This window comes from Lucilia sericata, unplaced genomic scaffold (assembly GCF_015586225.1).
Source record: "Lucilia sericata isolate MDLA Ls3-8-SP2 unplaced genomic scaffold, ASM1558622v1 Contig000392F_arrow, whole genome shotgun sequence".
Taxonomy (NCBI): Eukaryota; Metazoa; Arthropoda; class Insecta; order Diptera; family Calliphoridae; genus Lucilia; species Lucilia sericata.
In genome coordinates, this window is record NW_023994410.1 from 21,074 (window position 1) to 45,903 (window position 24,830).

The following is a 24,830-nucleotide window of genomic DNA, read 5'->3' on the forward strand; positions in this document are numbered from 1 at the left end:
ATAGTCTAGTCATAGTCTAGTCATAGTCTAGTCATAGTCTAGTCATAGTCTAGTCATAGTCTAGTCATAGTCTAGTCATAGTCTAGTCATAGTCTAGTCATAGTCTAGTCATAGTCTAGTCATAGTCTAGTCATAGTCTAGTCATAGTCTAGTCAAGTCTAGTCATAGTCTAGTCATAGTCTAGTCATAGTCATAGTCTAGTCATAGTCATAGTCTAGTCATAGTCTAGTCATAGTCATAGTCATAGTCTAGTCATAGTCTAGTCATAGTCTAGTCATAGTCTATAGTCATAGTCTAGTCATAGTCTAGTCATAGTCTAGTCATAGTCTAGTCATAGTCTAGTCATAGTCTAGTCATAGTCTAGTCATAGTCTAGTCATAGTCTAGTCATAGTCTAGTCATAGTCTAGTCATAGTCTAGTCATAGTCTAGTCATAGTCTAGTCATAGTCTAGTCATAGTCTAGTCATAGTCTAGTCATAGTCTAGTCATAGTCATAGTCTTAGTCATAGTCTTGTCATAGTCTAGTCATAGTCTAGTCATAGTCTTAGTCATAGTCTAGTCATAGTCTAGTCCATAGTCTAGTCATAGTCTAGTCATAGTCTAGTCATAGTCTAGTCATAGTCTAGTCATAGTCTAGTCATAGTCTAGTCATAGTCTAGTCATAGTCTAGTCATAGTCTAGTCATAGTCTAGTCATAGTCTAGTCATAGTCTAGTCATAGTCTAGTCATAGTCTAGTCATAGTCTAGTCATAGTCTAGTCATAGTCTAGTCATAGTCTAGTCATAGTCTAGTCATAGTCTAGTCATAGTCTAGTCATAGTCTAGTCATAGTCTAGTCATAGTCTAGTCATAGTCTAGTCATAGTCTAGTCATAGTCTAGCATACATGGGCACACTGCAGTATAATTTTACTGCATTACACATTTCAGTAATAAGTAAATTTTTACTGGTTACTGAAAAAAATTTCAGTATTCAGTATATCTTTACTGGTTACTGAAAAAATTTTCAGTATTCAGTAACTTTTTACTGATTACTGAAAAAAAATACAGTATTCAGTAAAATTTTACTGAATACTGAAAAAAATTTCAGTAAACAGTAAAAAATACTGGTAATGCAAATCTTACTGAATACTGAAATTTTTTTCAATAATCAGTAAAATTTTCAACCAAAATGCATTATTAGTAAAAAAATATTATATTTAACTAAAATTTTCAAACAACTATTATCATATTGATCTCTTTTACTCTCTTTTCTATTAATAATCTAATATTATAAAATATAATAAATGTTTCCAACAACTTTTTATTGGCCGACAAAATAATATAAGATTTAGGCTATTATATTAATTTGTACATAGCTAAGTTCTTGTCTTCTGAAAAGATTTACAATCCCAAAAAGTTAAATTTATCGCACTATTGCTACTTGTGATGATAAATATGTCTTATATTCAAAAATATGTTGAAAATAGAATTTTCAGTAAATTATTAGATTGTACGGCATACTGTAAACACATTTTCAGTAATCAGTAAAATACTGCATTTTTTTTGCAGTAACCAGTAAATTAATTGCAATTTTTTGCAGTAATCAGTAAAATTTACTGAATACTGAAAATATTTTCAGTAACCAGTAAAAACTTACTGAATACTGAATTTTTTTTCAGTAATCAGTAAAACTTTACTGAATACTGAAAATTTTTTCAGTAAACAGTAAAAACTGCAAAGTGCCCATCTATGTAGTCTAGTCATAGTCTAGTCATAGTCTAGTCATAGTCTAGTCATAGTCTAGTCATAGTCTAGTCATAGTCTAGTCATAGTCTAGTCATAGTCTAGTCATAGTCTAGTCATAGTCTAGTCATAGTCTAGTCATAGTCTAGTCATAGTCTAGTCATAGTCTAGTTATAGTCTAGTCATAGTCTAGTCATAGTCTAGTCATAGTCTAGTCATAGTCTAGTCATAGTCTAGTCATAGTCTAGTCATAGTCTAGTCATAGTCTAGTCATAGTCTAGTCATAGTCTAGTCATAGTCTAGTCATAGTCTAGTCATAGTCTAGTCATAGTCTAGTCATAGTCTAGTCATAGTCTAGTCATAGTCTAGTCATAGTCTAGTCATAGTCTAGTCATAGTCTAGTCATAGTCTAGTCATAGTCTAGTCATAGTCTAGTCATAGTCTAGTCATAGTCTAGTCATAGTCTAGTCATAGTCTAGTCATAGTCTAGTCATAGTCTAGTCATAGTCTAGTCATAGTCTAGTCATAGTCTAGTCATAGTCTAGTCATAGTCTAGTCATAGTCTAGTCATAGTCTAGTCATAGTCTAGTCATAGTCTAGTCATAGTCTAGTCATAGTCTAGTCATAGTCTAGTCATAGCTAGTCATAGTCTAGTCATAGTCTAGTCATAGTCTAGTCATAGTCTAGTCATAGTCTAGTCATAGTCTAGTCATAGTCTAGTCATAGTCTAGTCATAGTCTAGTCATAGTCTAGTCATAGTCTAGTCATAGTCTAGTCATAGTCATAGTCATAGTCTAGTCTAGTCTAGTCTAGTCATAGTCTAGTCATAGTCATAGTCATAGTCATAGTCATAGTCATAGTCATAGTCATAGTCTAGTCTAGTCTAGTCTAGTCTAGTCTAGTCTAGTCATAGTCTAGTCATAGTCTAGTCATAGTCTAGTCATAGTCTAGTCATAGTCTAGTCATAGTCATAGTCATAGTCTAGTCTAGTCTAGTCTAGTCTAGTCTAGTCTAGTCTAGTCTAGTCTAGTCTAGTCTAGTCTAGTATAGTCTAGTATAGTCTAGTATAGTCTAGTATAGTCTAGTATAGTCTAGTATAGTCTAGTCTAGTCTAGTCTAGTCTAGTCTAGTCTAGTCTAGTCTAGTCTAGTCTAGTCTAGTCTAGTCTAGTCTAGTCTAGTCTAGTCTAGTCTAGTCTAGTCTATTCTAGTCTATTCTAGTCTAGTGTAGTCATAGTCTAGTAACATCCGCTCTTATTGGGGAACCCTTTAACAATTTTTTATGTTTAAACCTTGTAACCCCCTAATAAAATATGTAAATTAAATTTTAAACTAATGCTAAATATTGACATTAACATTGATTTCATGTTTTAATTATAAATAACAAAAAGTAGCAACTAAAAACTTGTTTGCAACTTAATGTGCAACAGTCAACTGTTGGCAAGAATTTTTATAACAGACAAAACAAAAGGTGCATATGAAATCTGCGGAACAAAGAAACTTTGGAATTGATTATAAAATAAATATTATACAAAGCCTTTGTTACACACATATTTAATTAATTAATGCGAAACAAAATCGTTAACGTGCAATGAATTGTGTTTACTATTAAAAATATATATTGTGGGAAGTATGCCAACACGTTGTAAATGGATTTAATTGGGTCATTAAATAAACATTTTTTTTATAATCTTGGTATGTTGCAAAATTGAATATGTTATACATACTAGAGATTTACCAAAATGTTTAATGTTTAAGTAATTTCCCTTAGCTTTCCTTCTCTTACAACTTCTATATCATTTACTAAAACAAAACAAATCTAAAAACAACAACTGTCTTCCGTCAAATCAATTAGTTTTGTAAAACACAACAAAGATTATTCAATTATTATTTAATTAATTAATAAGAATTGATTACACAAATAAATCTAATAATAATAAAATATAAAATTTGTCTTTTCAGTTCAATGTAAAATCCCTTTCTAGAGATAAGAATCATTTGAAATCATCGATTCATCGATTATTAAAATAATTAAATTTAAAAACAACTCATACTCACTTATAATGTGGATCATAAATGAACCAAAGACGACCACCCAACCCCAGCCACCATCTGGTGGCACTGGTTGCTGTGATTCTGTATTTTCCGATAATTCCATTTCGTATTCATGTTTATTTGTGGTATTGTTGTTGGTGGTGCCATTTGATTTCCGTTTTGAGGGTGCATGTACCATTTTATTTGCAGATTTGTTTCTCTCTCTTGTGTCTGTGTTGTGAAGGGAACTGGAAGCCGGTAGTTGTAAATGGAATGTTTGCAGTTGTAGTGGATTTAAATAGGTTTGTGTGTATTTGAGGTAGTATTTGTTTATTTTTCTATGTTGCCAACTAATTTAAATCCTTTATCACATGTGTGTGTATGTGCAATTGTAATTTGTCATTGATTTGATTTATTCAATAAACTTGAGCAATATTATTATGATGCATGTGTTTTAGACTATGTCTTGTGTATGCATTTGTTTATTAATGTATTAAATAATATTTATTTATAAATATTGATTTTATTTCATCCGTTTGCTAGTTGTACTTCTTAAGTTTCTGTTGCTGCAGGATTTCCTTAATTCCTTTTTTGTTGAAAGCTGTAATGAAGTAAAAGAGAAAATATGAATTTTTAATGATGAATAATTTTAATAATGAATAATTCAAATTTAACTATCAATAACAATATTATTGTATAAAAAATTAAAAAAAAATTTTTGTTTATTAAGCAATACAAACAATATAGATCAGATACTATATATGAAACCCAACACCTAGTCAAAATATAATCAAAGTCTAGTCAAGATCTAATCATAGACTGGTTGAAGTTTGGAAAAGTTCAATAATACACCGATCATAACCTAGTCAAAGTCATTCATACTATCATCATAATAAAGTCCAGTCTAGTTTAGCGGAAGTCTAGACTTAGGCTAATCATAGTCTAGTTAAACTAGTCTCCAGTCAAAACCTAGTCAATATGTATTTTAAGTATAGTCGGACTCTAATCAAAGTTTAGTCAGAGTCTAGTCAAAGACTAGCTCAATTCTAGCCATAGCCTTGTTATAATTTGCTCAAAGTCTAGTAAAAGTCTACTCAAAATTTTGTCAGACTCTAATTAAAGACTAGAGTCAATGTTTAATCACAACCTTGCCAAAGTTTAGTCAACGCCCAGTCAAAGTCTAGCCAAAGTCTACTCAAACTTTAGGCTTTAGTTTAGTCAAAGTTTAGTCAAGTTCAGTCAATGTATAATCACAATCTAGCCAAAGCTTAGTCAACGTCCCGTCAAAGTCTTCCCAAAGCCTAGTCAAAGTCTAGTAAAGTGTAGTCAAAGTCTAGTCAAAGACCAATTCAAGTCATAGTCTCCTCAAAGTCTAGACCAATTCTAGTCATAGTCTTGTCATAATCTACTAAAAGTCTATTTAAAATCTTGTTAAAATCTATTCAAATTCTTCTCAATGTCTAGTCTAAGTTTTGTCGAAATCTAGTCAAAGTCTAGTCAAAGTCTAGTCAGAGTCTAGTCTAAGTCTAGTCTAAGTCTAGTCTAAGTCTAGTCTAAGTCTAGTCTAAGTCTAGTCTAAGTCTAGTCTAAGTCTAGTCTAAGTCTAGTCTAAGTCTAGTCTAAGTCTAGTCAAAGTCTAGTCAAAGTCTTGTCAAAGTCTAGTCAAAGTCTAGTCAAAGTATAGTCAAAGTCTAGTCAAAGTCTAGTCAAAGTCTAGTCAATGTCTAGTCAAAGTCTATTCAAAGTCTATTAAAAATCAAATCTAGCCAAAGTCTTGTCTGGTCCACAACTGGTCCAGCGCTTTTAATTGATTTAAACTTTTTACGCTGTGACAATAAATGGGTTAAACTAAATTACATAATAAAAGTGATAATTATTAAAAAAAACCCCATAACAATCACAATAAATAAATCTCTGAAAAAAATTCCATTACGATCAAGTCTGTTTCAATTAATTTTCATTGTTTTTAAATTAATCAAATTATTTAAGGCGTAAATTTTAATCGGTTTCATTTAAAACGATAATAAAATTTACAAAATATTAAGAAAATTTTCAAAATTAATATTAAAATTTTAAATGTTAATATAAATAGCTAATATTTGCCAAAAAAATCTAAACTAAAATTAAAAGTAATATAAACAAATTTGAAATATTAATTAAACAGTTTCAAGATTTTATGCTTTTATTTACAAAAATAATAAGCAGCTAATTATCAATTAGAGTAAAAACCCTGAGCAAAAGCTAGAACGTTGAACTTTACATTTAAAATTTATTTGAGATTATCCCCCCAGAAATGTAAACTTTCGTTTTTTTTAATTTATTATTATTACAAACGACTACACTTATCAACATTAAATTTGTCTACTTTTAGTGTTCTTTTTTTTTGCCATTAATTTACTTGTAAATTGAAGATGTCAAAACAACAAAGAATCTTTTCTACGGATTATTTTCTTTAGATTGCTCTTCAGATCGCGGCATGCTTTTGTCAATTGAACTTTTTTGAAAAGTTGGCGCCCCTTGTTGATCTTTATTTAAAAAGATGTCGAGAAGAACATAAAAAGAAGTAACTAACTGTTGGTAGATGTTAAATAAAAAAAATATTATTTTTTTACAATTCTGGAGAAAATTTTCTGATATTTCAACATATAGCTTATAGCTTCTGCAAAATTTTCCCAAATTTATTTCTAATCTTTTTATGAAAATATAAGTGAAATTTTAAGTAGAGAATTATTTAAATTTATAATTTTATCTTGTGATAAAAAATTCACGAAATTTCCATTTCATTGTGACTCAGTGTAAATAAACAACTCATACCAGGCATGGAAAATTGGAAAACAGTATTTTTTTAGAATTTAAAGAATTAAACTAATTTTCCGCTATATAGACAAAGACTTGACTATAAACTAATATAGGCTACTATAGACTAGACTATAGACTAGACTATAGACTAGACCAGCGGTTCCCACCGATTTTTACTTCGCGGACCCCTTGAAGAACTTATTTAATTTCACGGACCCCCATACATATTTTGATATTCTATTGTTCTAAATAATTGTCCATCCGAAAATTGACCTAGTCCATTAATCCCTAGGTCTAATAAATGTAGAGATGTCATATCTATAAAATATTCCCGTACATTGAGAATATATAATATTTCAGATAGGTTTTCAATTGCATGTTTTGAAGATAGAATGACTTCTTTGTTGATATGTTAACATGATGTTTCATTTTATGATCGTGAGACCTTTCATGTTCATTTTTCTTCAAGGTAGCGAAAATATCAATATCAAATATTGTCACATGTGCTTAAGGAGTCACGTTTCAAAAATTTGTTGCGATTGCAAAGGGTGAACTGAGTCAGTGAGCTAAGTTTTCGGGAAAATAATATAAGAAAGTTGGACTTCTTCTATGTTGTTGCGGAATGCGTTATCCGCATAATATATGATTTGAACTCATTGTTAAAGTACAGTGAATTTGGAACTTAAATTTGAATTTTAAAATACCAACGAATTATTTTACTTCATGGTTTTTGGCTACATATTTACGCGAAACGCTATGGATTTTCTGATGTTAATTTAATAACCCAGCAAAAAAAGTGTGGAAAAAGATGTAGAATTTTCATCACAACTAGTAACCCGAAGTGCTTCAAATTCAGGTGAAAAACCTATGAATTTTACATTAGCGTGTCATTGGAGGGATGTTGTTCATTTTTGACAACTTTGAACTACATCTAATCTTATCTTTAGAAGCTGTAAAAATCCGATATTTGTACGTCAAAAATAAACCACATTCTTTCAATGAAATGCTTATGTAAATTTCATCAAAATTTGAAGTACAAAATTTGTTTGTAGTGACTTTTCTACATCTCTTTTCTCATTTTTAACTGTGTTTTAATTTGTAAGTATATGTTTGGTTTATAAAAGCGAAAAGTATGCAATCGCATTTTTAGATGTGATTAAGTTGTCGTTTGTAAAGTATGACATCAATTATTTTTTGCTGGGAATATGTATTGGTCGACAAAATCAAGTTAAAATCTGTGTATCACGTCGGATTGGAATATTTATAAAGAGATGCATAAAGAGTCACCTCTGTTTTGAAAATATATAATTTTAGTCCTTTCAAACAAGAACACTTTTGCTTACAATTTGATAAACTTAAATCTATAATAAGCTTGTCTTTGAAATAAAAACCATTATTTCAGTACATATACAGGAAATAAAAATTACAAATCACGCAATACTTACTTTATAAAAGTTATACAATAAATTTGTACGGCCTAGCTTCTTCCTGATAAACAACCGAAAAAATAAAATTCAAAAAGTCACCAAAAAATTTAGGATTATTGCACAAAAATTGGAGATATTTGTACATACATATAAAAGAATATTGTTTATTCATGTTTTTTTCGTTCGTCTTCGCGGACCCCCTAGGATTTTACTACGGCCCACTAGGGTCCGCGGACCCCCATTTGGGAACCGTTGGACTAGACTATTGACTAGACTATAGACTAGACTATAGACTAGCCTATAGACGACTAGACTAGACTATAGACTAGACTATAGACTAGACTATAGACTAGACTATAGACTAGACTCTAGACTAGACTATAGACTAGACTATAGACTAGACTATAGACTAGACTATAGACTAGACTATAGACTAGACTATAGAACTAGACTATAGACTAGACTATAAGACTAGACTATAGACTAGACTATAGACTAGACTATAGACTAGACTATAACTAGACTATAGACTAGACTATAGATAGACTATAGACTAGACTATAGACTAGACTATAGACTAGACTATAGACTAGACTATAGACTAGACTATAGACTAGACTATAGACTAGACTATAGACTAGACTATAGACTAGACTATAGACTAGACTATAGACTAGACTATAGACTAGACTATAGACTAGACTATAGACTAGACTAGACTATAGACTAGACTATAGACTAGACTATAGACTAGACTATAGACTAGACTATAGACTAGACTATAGACTAGACTATAGACTAGACTATAGACTAGACTATAGACTAGACTATAGACTAGACTATAGACTAGACTATAGACTAGACTATAGACTAGACTATAGACTAGACTATAGACTAGACTATAGACTAGACTATAGACTAGACTATAGACTAGACTATAGACTAGACTATAGACTAGACTATAGACTAGACTATAGACTAGACTATAGACTAGACTATAGACTAGACTATAGACTAGACTATAGACTAGACTATAGACTAGACTATAGACTAGACTATAGACTAGACTATAGACTAGACTATAGACTAGACTATAGACTAGACTATAGACTAGACTATAGACTAGACTATAGACTAGACTATAGACTAGACTATAGACTATAGACTAAATAGACTGGACTATAGACTAGACATAGACTAGACTAATAAGACCTATAAATAGATTCATACTAACATTATTCTGTGAGTGTAGCCAAACAGTCCCTTTTTTAATACCACCCACATGGTTATTCCCGCACTATTATCAAAATCTTTTACTCTTTTATTTTTAGTACAATGTAGAGTTAATACTTTTATCATATAATGACGATCATAAATGTATTTATAATAATCTTTTGATTTTGATAAAATTCTATAATTATCTTGGAAACAAACAAAAACCTCAGAAATTTTTATAGACTTTTTTAAACATTTTTAATTTTTTATTGCTGAATTCGTTGACAAAAGTAAAATTACTTAACAGCCTCTTCAAATTAAAGATTATTAATACAATCGAAAGCTACCAATAATGGGCAATCTAAGTGTTGTCAAGTGTGATTTTTGATTTAGTGCATTTATCTGAAGGGCTTTGAGTTTGCTACACAAACAAAATTAATAAGCACATGTTTTTCTAGAGGAACATGTGTTTGATTTGGTCTGACATATTTAGAATTGTTTATTTTATGATAAATGTTGTAATATTTGTAACTAAATTGTTATTAGTTGTAAATAAAGTTTAAATACTTTGTAGATTGTAAATAAATCAAATAAATTTTTATATATTTTTTTCTCCATTAGTACTTTATTCCTAGCAGACTGTTGTTTAACATTTCAAATTAATCTTTATGATAGTTGAATAATTTTATTTCCAGGAAGCTTTATTAAATACTTAACGATAAAGTTTAAAAATTATTAATTATGTGATAAAGTGCCATTATGTGGCTGTGGCAACAGGTAGAGTTTACTAATCTCAGACTTATATATTGCTTTTGTCCTTATCGCTTTTCGAACAATATTTGAAAAAATCATTAAAATGTATTTTATTTTAAATTTTAAAGTACATATTGATAAATATATGGTTTATAGCTTGTTGTTTACGGAAACAGTGTACCTTTTCTAATTGTTTATTTTGTCTTTGCTTTAAATTGTTAAAAATTGGCAAACAAAGTGTTAATATTATTTTGTTTTTATGGCTTTTTGATGTCGTTTTTGCAAATATTTACACTTTAAATATTCTATTTATAAAAAGTAAATAAAAAATCAAAAATAATTCAATATAAAAAGAATTCTATTATATTCGTCTGTGACGAATCTTATATACCCTTCACCATAATGTGTTTAAGGAAAGATAAATTTTATAAAATTTCTTTTATAAACTTTAGCAATAAAAAACAAAAAAATACAACAACGCCAAGCAAAACAAAATATACTAAGCAATAAAACCAACACACATCCAAACATACGTTTTTTTTCCAATAAGCAACGTTGTTGTTGCTTTTTATCAAAGCATGCAAAAAATTGCCATTTTTTTTATTAAATTTTCAGAGGTTATCTCGAGTTTTGCTCGTATCTCCGTTATTTTTGAACGGATTTTGCTGATTTTTAATGGAAAAGTTCTCGAAAGCAAGTCTGACAGAATTATTAAATATATGAATCCCGAAGATATCTAAAGTCTTCAGAAAATTGATTTCAGCAGATAGACAGACGGGCATGTCACAATCGACTCATTTATCTATAAGGATCCAGAATATATATATATATATATATATTTCATAGCATCGGGAAGTTATATTGTGAAAATTAAAGAGTAAAAAACAGTTGCTAACTTGCGATGAGATAAAATGTGGAATATCTGATTATATGTAAGTCATTATAAGAGTACTTAGATGTAATGCAGACGGTATGTAGTAGCCACTAAAAGCAAGTTGTTATGTAAGTATAAGTTAATACCTAGTAGCTCCGTTTTTTATTGGAAAGATTTTGCTAAATTTGAATAGGAAATTTCTCGTAAGCATTTCTGATATAAATAATCTCAAAGATATCTGTGATCTTAAGAAAATTTATTTCAACAGACGGACAGACAGGTAGACAGGCACATAGACGTACAAGGTTTAATCGACTACGCTATCCATAAGCATCCAGAATATACTTTACAGAATCGAAAAACTACATACATATATTGTGGAAATTACAAATGGAATGACGAACCTATATATACCCTTCTCACGAATGTGAAGGGTATAAAAAACACAAAATAAACAAAATTTTGGCACGTGTTAACAATAAATAAAAAAACATTAATTAAATAAATAAATAAAATGTAGTTTTCAAATAAAATAAATAAATAACGAAGCAGAAGAAACGAAGTAAAAAGAATGAACGAACGAAGGAGGAAGAAAGACGTTGGAAAGCCTTAAATCACCCGCCTTATGGTCCAGATCTTTACTATTTATTTCGATCAAAGCAAAACGCTTGCTTCAGAACGGGGTATACGAAATAAGCTTGATTCGTTCTTGAACTCAAAAGATGGACAAATCTACAGGGATAATTGATATGTTTGAATAAATGTCTAATGTAAACATCTGATCAGTTATGTAGTTCAAGAAAGAAATGGAGATAGCTTCTATTGCTTATACACCGCTCATTTAAGATTTCTACGAATGCCAAAGCACCTTAAAGCACGTGATATTTTTAATAACAAAAAAAAGTAAATATTTAACAAAATATACTCAAATTTGTTTAATCTTTAAAAATGTCATTTATTAAATTATATATATTGTTGCAATAAAAATATTCCATAATTTCTTTTATCAGTAAAAACCAAAAAGAACAATAGAAATTATTTTTTAAATAGGCAAAAATTTAATTGAAATTTTAATAACGTAATAAAATAAACATACATATTGTTAATTTATTTATTATAATCAAATTATTTCTTTTATTATTTCACAAAGGTCAATAGTCTATTTATGGAGCAATGAAAATAAATTGCAATAAATCTGTATAAGGAAAAAATATACAAAATTGCATAAAGTTCAAAATGTCAGGGACAAGAATGCATATTTATGATGATTTGTGTGCTTTAAAACTTTTTAACAGGGATTAGAAAAATGGACAGAAAAAAGCACAGTTAGATAGGCGGTAAAGAACTTTCTTCACATTTTTAACAATTTTTAAGACCGTTTTGTTTTATCTTTAGTGTTAAAAGCAATTTCTTTTTGTTTCATTTAAGGGGTTAATAGTTTTAGCTTTTTTGTGAAATAATCTTAAAATTAAAGTAAACTTTTATTTTTTTAAAGTAAATAGAACAAATTAATATTTGGCAAAAACAATTACTGTTAGTGATTTATGTCACGAGATTTTTTGATAAACTTTTGATCCCATCAACTAAATGACGCACACTTTTAGATTATTTTCAGTTAATCGTTTGGGAGGGGGACAAGTAAAATTGAATTTCAATTATAGCATGCATATTTGTTGGAAACAAAAGTTTATTAAATCTAAAATGGCGGTTTTTGGTCCATATAAAGGGAAAGAAAGAAAAAATGGATTCTTTAGCGAAAAATTGAACTTTTAGTGAAAAATTTAATTTTTAGGGAAAAATTACATTTTTAGGGAAAAAATTACATTTTTTTTAATTTTTAGTGAAAAATTTAATTTTTAGGGAAAAATTACATTTTTAGGGAAAAATTTAATTTTTAGAGAAAAATTTAATTTTTAGGGAAAATTTTAATTTTTAGTGAAAAATTTAATTTTTAGTGAAAAATTTAATTTTTTGTAAAAAATTAGATTTTTAGTGAAATATTAGATTTTTTAGTAAAAAAACTAATTTTTTGCGAAAAATTGGATTTTTTGTAAAAAATTGATAATGACTTACTTGTATTTCCTTAAGAACTTATTTTTTCAATGACTACTACATCCCGGCTGAATTACTTATAAGGAGTCAAGTAATGTCTTACAAATAGCTATATACATAAGTAATTACTGTTATGCCTTGGCATTTTGTTATACCTACCATCAAAAAGATGGAGGGTATATTGGTGAAAACATGGTAGGGTCCGAACGGGAAGAGCTAGAGGGTTGAAACCCCATACAAGTGGCCGCCCGGAAAACAGTTTTAACAGTTATAACTGTTTTAAAAATTCAAGTGCAGCGACGAAATTCGACATAAGTTTTATAAGTACTACAGTTTTCTTACCAAATTTTATGAGGATCTGCCCATAATAGACCCTATCCTCCATATAATGTCCCCTTCAGAATATTACTTTAACGCTCATTACTGGCTTAAAATAACGAATAAATTCGGCATAAATATGTTTCGTAGGAACTTTTGTAGAAAATTTTGTAAAAACCAAAATCTCTCTACGAAATTTTATGAGGATCGGGCGAATAAATTCGGCATAAACAAGTTTCGCAGGAACCAAAATCTCTTTACCAAATTTTATGAAGATCGGCTCTTAATTGACCCCTACCCCCCATATTATTTCTTTCCCTTCATAAAATGACTTTAACACTCATTACTGGCTTAAAAATAAGAATACAGTATTGAAAACGACAAAAACAAGTTTTATAGGAAATGAAATCTTCCTTCCAAATTTAATGAGGATCAGTCAATAACTGACCCACATATGCATAAGATCCCCTTTAGAAAATGACTTTACTGGCTTAAAAATACGATCAAATTCGACATTAACAAGTTTTGTAAGAACCTAAGTCTCTGTACCAAATTTTATGAGGATTGGTCTGTAATTTGCCCTATCCCATTATAGGTTCCCGAATATAACACTTACTTGTTTTGAATGTATTTTTTTACAAAAACGAATTTTTTGATTTTGTCAAATAGAAAACTACTGAATTAACTCCTTATTTATAGACGATCGTAATAAGTACTTATCTAACTCCCAACTTGTAAGTGAACGTGTTAAAATAATGACTTAAAATGCTATTGTGTAAAGGCATGTTTCCGCATACACCGTAATCGGCATCGAAAACGAAATTTCATACATTTGTGACAAAAAATCTTTTTTTTTTTCCGTACAAATATAAGAAATTTCGTTTTCGGCACCGAATACGTTGTATGCGGAGACCTGCCTTAAGTAAGCAATAACTTGCATTAAGAATTAATGGGTTAAGAAGCCGCTTTGTACTACTAATGCATTAGTATTTTAATTCATTTTTCTAAAACGATGATGACATTACTAATAAGTACTTAAATAAGTACTTACAAATGGAGAATTAACAAGTTGTTTTGTTATTTTATTGTGCGTCTAATAATAATTTTCACACAAAAAATCTGTTTCCTAAAAGTAATGCAGAGTTTTTGATGGATATATGTATTATTGGAAGTTTCTACAATCAGTTCAAAATGGTGTAGATATGTTACTCTCTTACAATACACACAGAATCATTATAATCACATACCAAACGCATGACTAATACATAATAATTAGAAAATAGATATTCGTATTTGTAAGTAAATAAATAATCTAAAATAAAAGGAAATACCAAAGCAGAAATTTAAATAAAAAGTATTTTAAGATTTTACAAGCGGCACAAGATAAATCTTTTATTTACATATTCCTCTGAAATATAAAATTATTTCATTTGAACAATTTAAAGAGATAATAATGCAAAAAATAAATAAAATGCCGCTGAAATTATAAGAAACAATTTGAAAAAACACTCAACAAATTAGCAGCAGACATCGACACAGATTCTTTTTGGTTGTTTATTTATTCACAAATCATACTACTTCGTCCCAGCAAACAATTAAAAATTCGCAAAAAAAAATTCTCATTTCATGGTACTTTACTAGTCAATGAATTCTTTCATTAATAATACGACAACAAACATTTTGATTGGGTGATCACTTTATTTTTGGCTAAAGATTTGCTTAAAATGAATTTTAAGAAAAATTAAAAGAAAAAAATTTGCCTTTTATAATATAAATGAAAATTCTTTCAACATTTTCCCATGACATTGAACTTGTTCTATAAAATCATCACCATAAGTTGTCAATGAACTTTTAGCATACAAATGATACATTATAATACAAAGTAAACAATAAATAAAACAAATTTGTAAAACCATTGATCAAATTGGTCAAGCAAAATTTCTTAATACCCTTCATATTTATATGAAAAAAAAAAAAAATTCAATAGAAAAAAATTATTTAAATTATGATGTCACATAATAAGCAAAAAATAATTATGCTTATTAATGAGGCACGTGTTTTGTTTTAATTAAATTTTGTTTGAAAGAAACCGGTAATAAAGTTTTGTTTGAATAATTCTTAGGAATTGATAGTGAGAAAAAGTATATCGTTAGTGAAAGGTTGACACCATTTAACTAACACGCTTTTTCAACATAAGAAGAGTGTTAATAAACCATTTCTCTATAACTTTAAAGATGATTGACAATACTAAATCATGTTCAAAAAAAAGAAAAAAAAAAACATTCACTAACGATTTAAAGAATTAAAGTATATAATAAGATCCTCTTATAAATGAAATCTGAAATTTTTAGGTTCATTGGTTTTAGTTAGTGTTTCAAAATAGTTTTTCTTTTATCTAATTTTCAACTTTTGCTTGCGACATTTTTGTATTTTCACCATCAGTTTGAAGTATTTTACTTTGACCTATATTTTCTCTTGAAAATATGTTTTTACATACATATGTATAATATGATAAATTAGTATTTTTAGTCTGAGGGACTGCCAAAGCTGTTTGTGTGCTCTATTTAAAAAAATAAGTTTTCTATTTAAATAAATAGAAAAAAAAAACTAAACTTCTCATTAGCCAGTACTTAACGCCAGTAATAAAAGCTAAATGAAAAGAGGCACTTTACCTACTGTGAATGATCTCTACTACTACTATATAATGAATAAGGTATAGTGAGTTCGTAGTGATGTTTGTAACATTTAAATTGTATATTTAATAAGAATGAATCCAAATCTGTACTCTCCCAGAGATATCTGGGGTTTTTAGAAAATTGATTTGAACAGACGAACAAGTGAATACCGATGGCCTTATTTCAAGATGGTCTTTTTCATCCAAAGGGTGAGTTTCTTTGACGACTCACCACCGTATCTTACACCATATCACCACCGTATTTTAATCTGGGATGCAAAGTGATAATTTTGCATCTCGGATTCCATTTACATCCAAGCAGATGACCTCTGTTGAGTCGGCAACAGCACCTAGAGACGTATTCGGTGGACCGAAACTCGTAGGTTTGGTATGAACAGAGTTTTCCCCGAACATACCTGGACAAGAAGGGAAAATTCAATGGTATCACTTGTATAAGATACCTTTCATCCATCACCATTCAGCCCGAATACTTCTCATTCATTCGACACACCCATAGAGAACAATATACGAACACTCACTCAAGGCAAACGTATACCCCTACATTCATCCTGTAGTCCCACAGTCACTCCTCTGAGGGGTATCTGTTTACTTCGCCAACAGCACCGAACCTATCCAGAATTATAGATTTATTTTAACCAACATTCTTTAGCGAATATGGGTTTAAACCACAGCCATCACGTGCACCCCAAAGGAACCCCTCCCATAATCGAGACAAGACAAAGTCCAAAACTCTGACTTGCGGTCTACCGTTTTCCGTGGTACCAGATTATGTGGTTCTCTGGTTCGACCCCATGTCAAATCACTCCAAGGACAGCAAAAGGATACATTTGGTTATAACCAGATTATAGTCCCGACAGACTAGTGGTACTGGTAGCGTCTCTTTTCCCAAGATGAATCAATATTTTAACCAAGCGTCCCTTCCCCAAGAATTTGGGATTAAACCACAGCCACTGACCAGCCAAAAGACTAGCGGACAACTGGCCACCAGTAGTATCTGGTGCTTTGGTTCGACTCCATGTCAATTTATTCCAAGGAAAAGTCGTGGATACATTTGATCATCATCAGTTTATAGTCCCGGCAGACTAGAGGTATTGTGAGCACCTCTGAGAAGTGTCATCAAGGTATCATGCCCCCGGGACAGGCAGACAGACAGACAGACAGACCGACAAACAGACTGACAGACAGACAGACAGACAGACAGACAGACAGACAGACAGACAGATAGACAGACAGATGGATATGGCTTAATCCACTCCGTTACCTATAAGGATTCAGAATATACATTACAGGGTCGGTAAATTACATTACAAACAGAATGACAACCTTATGTAAGTAAGACATTCTAACATAATATTCTAATGTACAAACTCTAGAACAAACAAAACACACCTTCTAGTTTCAGTGTAGTTTCAATAAAGAACACAAATAATTTGAATACCAAAATATATATAAAACGTCCACAAAATAACACTACGATATTTAACAAAAAATCGAAATATTTGTTGTTGTTGCTTTTTTGTTTATATCAAAAATAAAACCAGAACAAAAAAAAAAAAAAACACCAAACAAAACAATATAAAAATATAAACAAAAGATCGAAGAAACAAAAAAAAAAAAAAAACAACAAAATAAAAAAATAGAGGGTGGTATGTATGTATATTTAATGAAAGTAGTATGTAAATAAAAATGTTTTTTGTTAACAAAGAAAATAAAAATTAACTAAAATTTATTTATAAAAAATATTATACTAGAAACAGCTGTTTCTAGACACAACAATCATTTGGGAATAAATAGTAAACGATCTGTAGAGAATTTACAAGATAGATGATGAACAGACAGACAACTAACATATCTGGATCTTACTTGTCTTAGTTTAGTTGTTTACTCCAGCATTCCTATAAAGAAGTAGTGATTTCATTGATATTTGGTAATGCAAAGAGTAGCAATAAGTACTAATAGTTATTAAATACTTTTGCTGGGATATTTGTTTAAAGTTAAAAATTTTAATGTATTTTATGAAAAATAATATAAATTTTATCTTGTAATTGTTAAAAATATAATGATTTTTTTAATTCCCCGACATTTTGTGTTTATTTAGAATAAATATATTTACCCCCTTATTCACAAACAACATTTTTATTTTATAAGAGGTTTATAAAACAAAATTTCCATACAAAATCTAATTTATAAACTGTTTATAAAATAAAAAATTTGTTTGTGAATAAGGGGGTTAATGTTTATCTTGTGTTTTTTTAAATATTACAAAATTCTTTGTTGTTTTTTTTTCAGTTCTGTTATAGAAAAAGTTTTGTTTTACATTGTTGTTTTTAGTTTAAAATTTATTGAATCCATTATTTACTTGGAAATCATTCCTTTGTTTTAATTTATAATTTTTTTACAAGTAGTCAAGAAAAACTTCTACTTCCATTAAAGAAAGAAACAAAGAAAATGTTGAATAAATTTTATAGCAAAATTAAATTTATTATAAAATGTTTAATAGACAAAATGTTGAGTAGAAGTGTCAAGTAGTCAATTCTTTTAATGTCAACCTCTTTAAGAGTTTCCTTTTCCTCAATAAATGTTGGAATATTAAAAAAAAATGTTTAACGTTTTTCCTTTAAACAAGTTTATTCAGTTAGCATTAGTATTAGGACTTATATGACAGAAAACTTTGATATTATTTGCCACAAAAATTTCTTTATTTTCTTGTTCTTAAATAACATTTGATTTATTACTATAATTATACATCACATGCCCCTATTTACCTTTAAACAAAGTCAATATACATACATCTGTTTTTCTATATACTCAAGCACCTTATTTATGTATTTAGTTTCAACAGGTGTCACGTTTATTTAAAGTATTTAACAATAAGACACTCTTTTTATAAAATTGTTTATTGTTTTTTACTTGTTGTTATAGTTTCAAATTGGTCACACTTCTGCGTCAATTTACTTATTTGTTTTTGTCTTAAGCAATATTGTTCATTTTTTTGGTGCATGCATTTTTTCGTTTAACAAAGTTCAGTGACCTACATTTGATGACGTTTTAATATATTTTTTTTTTAATGAATTTTCAATAATATTATTCACAATAATATTTTTTTTGCATAATTTTTCTTTGTCTGAGGCTATAATTTTGTATTTATTTGTTATTAAGATGTTTTTTTTCGATTTGAAATTAAAAATAAATAATATGTATGATTATGAGTCATTATTAGATTAACTAAATATGTACATATGTAACAAATATTGTTTTGTTTTGCATTTGTAAACTACAGACGTATTATCTCTTAAATGGGATTTATAATGAGATGTTGGGAAATAACAGAACTTTGTCATTTGCAATGCAATTATTTATTCTTAGTTACAAAATATCATAAATTTGCTCTCATTTCAAACCTGGCTATAGTCTGAAGGCTTGAATGTAGAATGAACTTTAGAATTGATTTTACATTATAGTATTATCTTGTCAATAGCCTGGCAATAGTATTGACTATATCCTTGACTACAGCTTATGGACTATAGACATTACTATACATCTACTCTACATCTACTATAGTCTGTACTAAAGTCTTAACTATAGTCTATGCTATGATATTGAATATAGTCTTGACTTTATCCTTGACTATAGACTTGACAGTAGTCTGGACTACTTTGAACATAGAATTGACTAGAGTCCTGACTATGGAATATATTATATATTATACTCGAGAATATAGGCTGGACTTTAGAATTGACTTCAGTTTAAAGTATAGTCTAGTCAATAGTCTGGCTATAGTATTGTCTATATCCACGCTATGGACTATAGTTATTCTACTATTGTCTGTACAAAAGTCTGAACTATAGTCTATGTTTTGATATTGACTATAGTCTGGATTACTTCCTTTCTATAGTCTAGACTACAGCATTGACTGTACTCTAGACTATAGACATGACAATAGTTTGGACTACAGGTTTGAATATAGAATTGATTATAGTCCTGACTATGGAATACATTATACTCCAAAATATAGACTGGACTTTAGAATTGACTTCACTTTATAGTATAGTCTTGTCAATAGTCTGGCTATAGTATTGACTATAGTATCTTCTATAGTCTGTACTAAAGTCTGAACTATAATCTATGTTATGATATTGACTATAGTCTGGACTACATCCTTTCTATAGTCTGGACTATATCCTTTACTATAGTCTGGCTTGAATATAGAATTGGCTATAGTCCTAACTATGGAATACATTATACTCGAGAATAGGGACTGGACTTTCGAATTGACTTCCCTTTATAGTATAGTCTTGTCTATATCCTTGACTACACGCTATGGACTATAGTCATTACTACAGTTTCAACTATAGTCCGTACTAAAGTCTGAACGATAGTCTATGTTATGATATTGACTATAGTCTGGACTACTTCCTTTCTATAGTCTAGACTACAGTCTTGACTATACCCTTGACTATAGTCTGGACTATAGATTAAACTTTATTCTTAATAATCTTTATATATAATAATCTTAGATATAGTCTATATTACATTACATATTTGATATAATCTACTATAAGCTACAGTCTTCACCATATCTTGACTATATTCTGAACCATAGTCTTGTTTATATTCTTTGATATTGTCTAGACTACAGTCTTCACAATATTCTTGACTATAGTCTGGTCTATAGATTTGACTATAATCTGGACTATTGCCTTGACCGTAGTCTGGACTATAGTACTGACTATAGTTTGGGCTATAGTATTGACTATAGGATATTAATAGATGTCCCTCTGATTGACCGCCTATTTGTGAAAACTAATTTTCTGAAGTTCTCAGATATCTGAAGTATTTAAATCTTGTATAATAAGTGCACATTTACAGACAATATGTACATACGAAAAGAAAGGTGTTTAAAAAACTTCTTATTTGATATACATTTTGCTTAAGAAAAATATTAAATATTCGAAACAAATATATTCAAAAATATTAAATTAATTTTGACTTAAATTTCTGACAAGCCTGCTCTCTCTTAAATATTTGAAAGTAACATTTATGTTCTTATAATTTCCATTCCTAATAAAAAGCGCGCGAAAATTTCTTATGTTAAGTGTAAGCCCTGGCTTCAGTTAATAATAAATTCCAATAAAATTCATAATGTAAAAAAAAATTAATTTTTTTTTATAGTTATGCTCTATATTTTTCAAAGCCTTTTAAAATTATATTAAACAAATAAAACTATTTATTTTATTTATAAACATCACGAGAGTCTATTAACTATTTAATAATTACCATGTATTATGATGTAGTTGTTGTTTTTGTTGTTTTATTTGTATTTGTAATCTTTATTGTTTAATAAATATTTTACGTATTAAAATATGAAAATATTTATATTTAGAATTTGCATTTACTTGACACGTTATTTAAAAAAAAATTGTGATTATTTAGTAAAGAAACTCATTAAAGCATTTGTTATTGAACTAAAATTTATTGAATGAATATTTATTAAAATATTTTTTTCTTTTAATTTTTTTTTTCAAAATTTAGAGCGCCTACAAAATGTATTAACACTAGATTTTTAATGGAATTAACACTTTGTATATGAAATATTTGTTAATTGAAATAATAAATACAAAATTTCACTTAAATACGCGTAATTTACTTAGTTGGGCACTTAAAAGATTATTTTAATTTTTTATGTTTTTTTTTTGGTAAAAAAATATTTATTTATTAAGAAACCACGTTTTTTTAAGTAAAAAAAAAAATATTGTGTGCAGCGCGTTTAAACGCCGTTTAAGAACTGAAATTGATGTTGTATGCGACTGGTTGATAAAAAGGAATATGTATTTTTTTTGTTTTGTTCAAATTTTACTTTATATATTTTTTGTTGTTTTCTTTAGATTTTAATGGAGAGTGAGAGTACCAAGAATTGACAACAAAAACACAATATTCATTCTCTATGATAATAAAAAATCTAAAGAGTATCAATTGATAACGGAACTGTTATTAGAATCTCTTGCTTACGCTCTACAAAATCTCTTTAAACTGTAGTAATTATCATTGATAATTACTATTGCTAAATGTAGAATTCATAGAACAAGTGTGTTTGTTGGTCTTGTAAATACTCCCCTTAGTAGACCCCAAAACAATGGTGAGTATGAGTAATGGGAGCATAAAAAGTAATTGTTAAACACTCATACTCTTGCATAAATAATCTACCGTAAGTAAAATGCAATAACAAATGAAATTATGATAATGAGCAGAAAAAAGAACGACTCTCTTTAATAAAATGTTTATTGCTTGAATTTTCGAGTACTAATAATAAACAACAACAACTGCTTATTTCTTATCAGTTCAATAAAAAATAAATAAAAACAACAAAGACAAAATTATATACATTTTTTTTAAATAAAAAACAACAATATTTATTTTTTTCTTCTAATATTAGTTTCACTTGTTGTTTGCTAAAAACAATTATTATTTTGCCTATTATTTCCACTAAAACAATGCAGTTTTTTTCTCTCTCTCTCTTTCTACTAAATAACTTCTATTATTGTTGTTATTGTTTCAAAAGGAGTTAAGCCATTAATTTTTTAATTTCTTTATAAACCTCGTGCTAATTTACAAATTATGCGAGTCCACTTCAATTCCAAATATTTAACTTTTCTCTTTATTATCAGCTGATAAACACTCATACATACACATTTTATTCTTATCTTTATTATTAAGTATTTACCTAATACACACATATCAACTGATATTTAGTCTATAGATAAAAACCTTTGTGGTTGTTGTTATTGTCTTAAGTGCTAATAAAAGTTAGAAGAACAAGAAGGGGTAATCAAAATTTAGTTACTTTTTATTTTGTTACGCGTATGTTATTCTATCATTACTTCTGTAGGTACATGTGTCTTTTACGAATAAGTACTAAGTATGAGTACCTACAGATAGACGACAACTTGTATTAAACGTTGATAATAAGTAAATATATTATTTTTTATTTTCAAGGTTCATCTAAGTTCATAAAGTAATCTTTTAAATTTTACATTAAGTTTGCTGGTGGTCGTTGAAATTTCTTTTTCAATATGATTTATAAAACTGATTGTAAAATATTCATATTTACTATGTATATGTATGCAGGTTTGTAAACACACATGTGCCAAATATAGCACTAAAGTAAATGATTAATTATTGAAGGAGGGAACCCGGGGGGAGCGGAGCCACAACCGAACGAACGAACGAAAAAACGAACGAACGAACGAACGAACGAACGAACGAACGAACGAACGAACGAACGAACGAACGAACGAACGAACGAACGAACGAACGAACGAACGAACGAAACGAACGAAGAACGAACGAACGAACGAACAACGAACGAACGAACGAACGAACGAACGAACGAAACGAAACGAACGAACGAACGAACGAACGAAAACGAAGAACGAACGAACGAACGAACGAACGAACGAACGAACGAACGAACGAACGAACGAACGAACGAACAACTAACTAACTAATAACGAACTAACTAACTAACTAACTAACGAACGAACTAACTAACTAACTAAACTAACGAAACTAACTAACTAACTAACTAACTAACGAACTAACGAAATAACTAACTACAACACTAACTAACTAACTAACTAACTAACTAACTAACTAACGAACTAACTAACTAACTAACTAACTAACTAACTAACTAACTAACTAACTAACTAACTAACTAACTAACTACTAACTAACTAACTAACTAACTAACTAACTAACTAACTAACTAACGAACTAACTAACTAACTAACTAACTAACAACTAAAACTAAAAAAAAAAACTAACTAAAACTACTAACTAACTAACTAAAAACTAACTAACTAACTAACTAACTAACTAACTAACTAACTAACTAACTAACTAAAACTAACTACTAACTAACTAACTAACTAATAACTAACTAACTACTACTAACTAACTAACTAACTAACTAACTAACTAACTAAACTAACTAACTAACTAACTAACTACTAACTAACTAACTAACTAACTAACTAACTAACTAACTAACTAACTAACTAACTAACGACTAACTAACTAACTAACTAACTAACTAACTAACTAAACTAACTAAACTAACTAACTAACTAACTAACTAACACTAACTAACTAACTAACTAACTAACTAACTAACTAATGCAATTCTAACAGATATTCTTTCAGAAATTTTTCATTCGAAATTCTGAAAAAACATGACTTTTCCTATTTTGTTTGAAATATAATCGTCGGTTTTGTATGTTTTGTTTTGTATGTATATAACATAAGAAAGATATTTTGGATAGGAAAAGATTTATATGCTTCTAAGTTGATGTTTGTAATGTTTGCAAAAAAATGTCACTAGTTAACATGGAAAATGTCAAATTGAAATTGTTATATTATTTTATGTTATATTTAATGAAGTTTCTATCGGCTCTATCGGTTAAGAACTGCCGAACTTAGTGAATGTCAAAGTTCGACATTTTGATATTCAAATGAGTGTCACTTTTCACTTATTGGTCCTAGCAAGTTCAGATAGCTATTTCTTTGTTGTTCCCAAAAAAATATATATTTTTTTAAAATATGCAGTTTTTTTTGCTCAAAATAAAGCTCGGAAGAAACGACATTTTAAAAGTTGGGTCACTTGACACGAAATTAATCACATAAGTATTTCATTAGACCTCTATGCCGGGCTTAAGTCTGTTGTGTAAGCGGACACAGAACGCATTCAAGAAATCAATTTCCCATTCCTACGACACTTTCATATAAAATCATATCAATCACTCAAAGAATCAATCATTGGGCTACTTCTATTTCGTTTTCATTTCCTCCTAAACTGATTACAATTATTTACGAGGTCCATGACCAATATTTTCAAATATTACCAATCAAATAGCAATTAGGAGCAATGTTTTATAGAAACGTTC

The 24,830-nt window shown here is 29.0% G+C and overlaps 1 protein-coding gene across 1 annotated transcript in view; it reads right to left on the reverse strand.

Moving 5' to 3' along the window:
- Window positions 1-21,578, reverse strand: part of LOC119604437 (monocarboxylate transporter 12) — a 33,893-nt gene extending 12,315 nt beyond the window's left edge. Inside the window, 2 exon segments of the mRNA XM_037957035.1 lie at window positions 3,780-4,356; window positions 21,166-21,578. Coding sequence (XP_037812963.1) covers window positions 3,780-3,954 — 175 coding nt within the window. The 5' untranslated portion in view covers window positions 3,955-4,356; window positions 21,166-21,578.
- Window positions 21,579-24,830: the final 3,252 nt, after the last annotated feature.